This window comes from Sinocyclocheilus anshuiensis, unplaced genomic scaffold, assembly GCF_001515605.1.
Source record: "Sinocyclocheilus anshuiensis isolate Anshui unplaced genomic scaffold, SAMN03320099.WGS_v1.1 scaffold41, whole genome shotgun sequence".
Lineage (NCBI taxonomy): Eukaryota > Metazoa > Chordata > Actinopteri > Cypriniformes > Cyprinidae > Sinocyclocheilus > Sinocyclocheilus anshuiensis.
The window spans coordinates 630967-635010 of record NW_015539849.1 but is presented as its reverse complement, the minus strand read 5'-3'; the positions used below and the strand labels follow the sequence as shown (position 1 = coordinate 635010).

The 4044-nt window shown below is 42.0% G+C and overlaps 1 protein-coding gene across 1 annotated transcript in view; it reads right to left on the bottom strand.

The window, feature by feature from the left end:
- Positions 1 to 4044, bottom strand: part of LOC107684613 (progesterone receptor-like) — a 15018-nt gene that overhangs the window by 4260 nt on the left and 6714 nt on the right. Inside the window, exons 6-7 of the mRNA XM_016480914.1 lie at positions 2831 to 2961; positions 1077 to 1234 (exon numbers count right to left, since the gene is read on the bottom strand). Of these exons, the coding sequence (XP_016336400.1) occupies positions 1077 to 1234; positions 2831 to 2961 (289 nt within the window). The remainder of the gene's footprint in view (positions 1 to 1076; positions 1235 to 2830; positions 2962 to 4044) is intronic.

Sequence of the window (4044 nt, the reverse complement as noted above, 5' to 3'; positions counted from 1 at the left end):
ATTGGGTGTGTTGCTCCCTCAGCTAAGTAACTGCTAGCTGTTCCAGCATTGGAACATGCTGTAGGTCGAACCCCCTCTCGATTGAGAGCTGGGTGTTTGCTCCCTCAGCTAGAGATTTACTGCTAGACACTCCAGCATTATACCTTAGATCGAGTTGATGACTTCTCAAGCATAGTGTTTTGGGATTTCCATCTATGGGCTGCTCTTTCAGAGTGCCACAAGGGCCCCTTTTGGGCACCACTCCACCTTGTATCCTCCGGAGACCTACTTTTAACAGGGTGTTGCTACTAGGGGTCTGTTGAGACAGTTCCTTCAGCACATGCAGAGCATGCGGTAGCCTCTGTGTGACAGGCCAAGACTTAGTATGATTCTAGGCTCTTGGTCGTATTCCTTTAAAGGAATCTATTCCTGTTTCCAAGCCTTGAGCTCTACCCCGGGCCGAGGAGTTCTGGCCCTAACAGGTAAGTTTTTGGGGTATGTAGCCTAGGCCTTTGGCCTTATACCCACGGCTTATACCCACGCCACTTTTGCTCCACTCAGCATGGTGGCGTGGGTATACCGTTCCCCATAGCGACCCCTAGAGGATGCAAGACACTGCGTCCTCTAGGTTTCCTGCCATGCTTCGGACGCAAGCTTCAGACAAAGAAGTGGATGATGTGTTCTCCCGGTGCCTATTTATACTATAGTCGCACCGGTAGTGACGTCATGGCTGTCGCCGGCCAACGTGTCGTTGGTGTTTTTTCAATGTATGCTTCAGACACGGGTCCCGACGAGGCGCTCCCCATAGCGACCCCTAGAGGACGCAGTGTCTCGTTCTCTACTCAGCGAACCATGGTTACATACGTAACCTGAGACGTTATCATTCTTGGTGTGAACAAGCCTTAAGTTTCATTGTGTTGCAATGCTTTTACATTGGGCCTGAGGTAGAGAAACAGGATTTCTTGAAAAAGCTCAGCAGCTACCTTTTCAATTTTTTCTTATTATTTTAAATCCTTTAAACTCTCAAGCATTTGCTATAAAAATTACATATATTTAGTCTATAGCTCCCCTTCATATTTTTTTTACTCGTGCTGTACCTCATGCATGGTGTCCATGATTTTGGTCAGGTGGTAGAATCTCTGTGAGCTGGCCACCACTCCTTTCTCCTTCAGCTGGATGGCTTTCATCAACTCACAGATGTAGTTCTGTCTCATTTCATCAAACTGTGTTTGACTCTTCAAGCCTTCCAGAGGAACTGTCACAAATACACCCGCAGCATTAGTGTTACAGATAAATTAAAGCTTCTTTGAGCTATTTCACCATGCATAAAATATTCCTTCTATAAACTACTGAAAAGATGTCGACTTTGTAAACAGTAAAAAATATCTTCTATGACAGTGTCCTGCATTGGCAGTTTGCCATCTAAACACAGCTTTAGACACAGCTTTTAACTTAGTCACACTGTTTTTTACATTGTCGACTGAAAACATTTTGCCAGTAAAATAATGTAGTCAGTACAATTGGAAGGCTGCTTTGGTATTACTGTTGTTCTCATTTGAAAATTGTTGGCTTGGAATTGAAACTTAGTTGGACTTTTCAAGGTCTCACAGTTTGCCAAACACGTATCTCTGTCTATCCATGCCGACTGGCATGGGGCCATTGGTTTAAAATTGTCCAGACTGTTAAAGGGTTAGTTCACCCAAAAATGAAAATTAGCCCACAAATTACTCACCCTCAAGTCATCCTAGGTGAATATGACTTTTTTCTTTCAGACGAATCCAGTCGGAGTTATATAAAAAATTGTCTTTGATCTTTCAAGCTGTTTTATGCCACTCAGCGGGTGTTGCATGCACCAGTCCAAAATAAGTTAAATAAAAAGCCCCCCTCCATTAAAAAATCTCACACGGCTCTGGGGGGTGAACAAAGGCCTCCTGTAGCGAATCGATGCATTTTTGTAAGAAAAATATCCATATTCAAAACGTAATAATCACTTTAATGTAGCTTGCGCCAACAGTCCTACACGGAAGCAGCTCCGGGCCAGCCGAGGTCAGCTTTGCGCATGCGCCACTCAGAAGTGATGCACGCGGAAGTGCAGCGGAGAGATCAAAACAAAACACTTATTAGAAGTACAAAACGAGGATTTGTAAATAAGAATGTCGGAGGATTTCGATATAAGCCAAGAGGAGACTGGTTTTCCTTTGCTAAAGTAAGGAAACTTTGCTTCCTTTGATCCTGTAAACATACGTTGGTTTTCACGAGACTCACCGGCACATGATTTTGATATAAGCCAAGAGGAGACTGGTTTTCCTTTGCTAAAGTAAGGAAACTTTGCTTCCTTTGATCCTGTAAACATACGTTGGTTTTCACGAGACTCACCGGCACATGCGCAACGCTGACCTCATACGTCATCCGCCCGGAGCTGCTTCCGTGTAGGACTGTTGGCACAAGCTACATTAAAGTGAATATTACGTTTTGAATATGGATATTTTTCTTACAAAAACGCATCGATTCGCTACAGGAGGCCTTTGTTCACCCCCCGGAGCCGTGTGAGACACTTTTGTTTTTATGGATGGGCGTTTTTTATTTAACTTATTTTGGACTGATGCATGCAACACCCGATGAGTGGCATTAAACAGCTTGAAAGATCAAAGACAATTTTTAATATAACTCCGACTGGATTCGTCTGAAAGAAGAAAGTCATATACACCTAGGATGACTTGAGGGTGAGTAATGTTTGGGCTAATTTTCATTTTTGGGTGAACTAACCTTTTAATATTCCATTCTAAAACACCGATCTGGCCTGTAGAGGGTCAGTCAGTAAGAGTTGTATGGGTCAGAGAGGATTTATTACCAGTGTTGAGGAGCATCAAAGCCTTCATGCACAGAAACTCTTCCTTGGTCACTTGCAAGTTGGCAAATTCCTGTGGAACAAACTGCATAGCCAAGGACAAGTCGTAGATCGGAGACCTCCTCAGCTGATCACTAAAATTTAAACAGCTCTGTGAGAATACTGAGTATATGCATACCTCAATGTCTGTTGTTTACTGCATATACAGTATATACACAACTGTTAATTGGATGTAGCTTTTGGGATTCTAATAGCCAGACACATTCCAGAAATAAGTTACAAAACAGGTAAAGGTCAGTGATAAAGTGCCTGTTGCACTCACAGCAAAGTTCTTGGGAGTTTGAAATACCTGAGCTGCAGTATACTGTTAGCGAACATATGTGCTGGGAACTATCCTCTTAAGAGCACAATAAATAAATAAATGTAAACAGTGAGAAAACAGCATTTAAGAAAGCATCTGATCATAGTGATATGGATATGTTTGCTCCTGCTCTGCAATTCAGTACTCTAGTCAAATCATGTCAGGTCACATTTATTTATATAGCACTTATTTATCACATACAATTGTTTCAGTGCAAGCAGATTTACCGTATAAAGCATGAAAATCAGTGTCAATGTCACTGTAGGGTCAAAAATTATCAAAGACTTCTGCTTTCCTGTCCCAAACCTATCTTGAGTAACAAAAGGGCCATTTGGCGTTCCTGAAGGCACAGAAGTGCTGATATCGATCAAGGCCTATAGGCCAACATGTGTATACATCGGGGGTCTGCTAATTATCACACTCTTTTGCACAGTGGGTGAAGCTGTAATCTGCTGATTGGTCAGTTTGAATGTCTCACATTTGGTTTTTAGTCACATGGTCAAGAAAGGGATAAAAGAGGACTGTAACTGTTGCTCTGTCTCTTTCCTTTGCTACCTCTTTTTCTTTGCTCTCTCTTTCTTTGCTGGGACTCTCTTCTTGGGGCTCTGCCCTCTCTCTCTCTATATCTCTTTCTCTCTCCCTCAGGTAACATTTTACATACATGCTGGGTACAATTAACTATGCTTTACCATCCTTCAGCTATTTTGTAACCAATTCAAGTGTATCCATAACAAAATATTGTTATTAAACCATTTCAATTATTAATTATGTGCTAACTAGTCTTGATTCAAGGTTAATATTAAAGTGCTACCTATTGCAATACAATAGTCACTCAATAGCAACGCTCTCCCACATA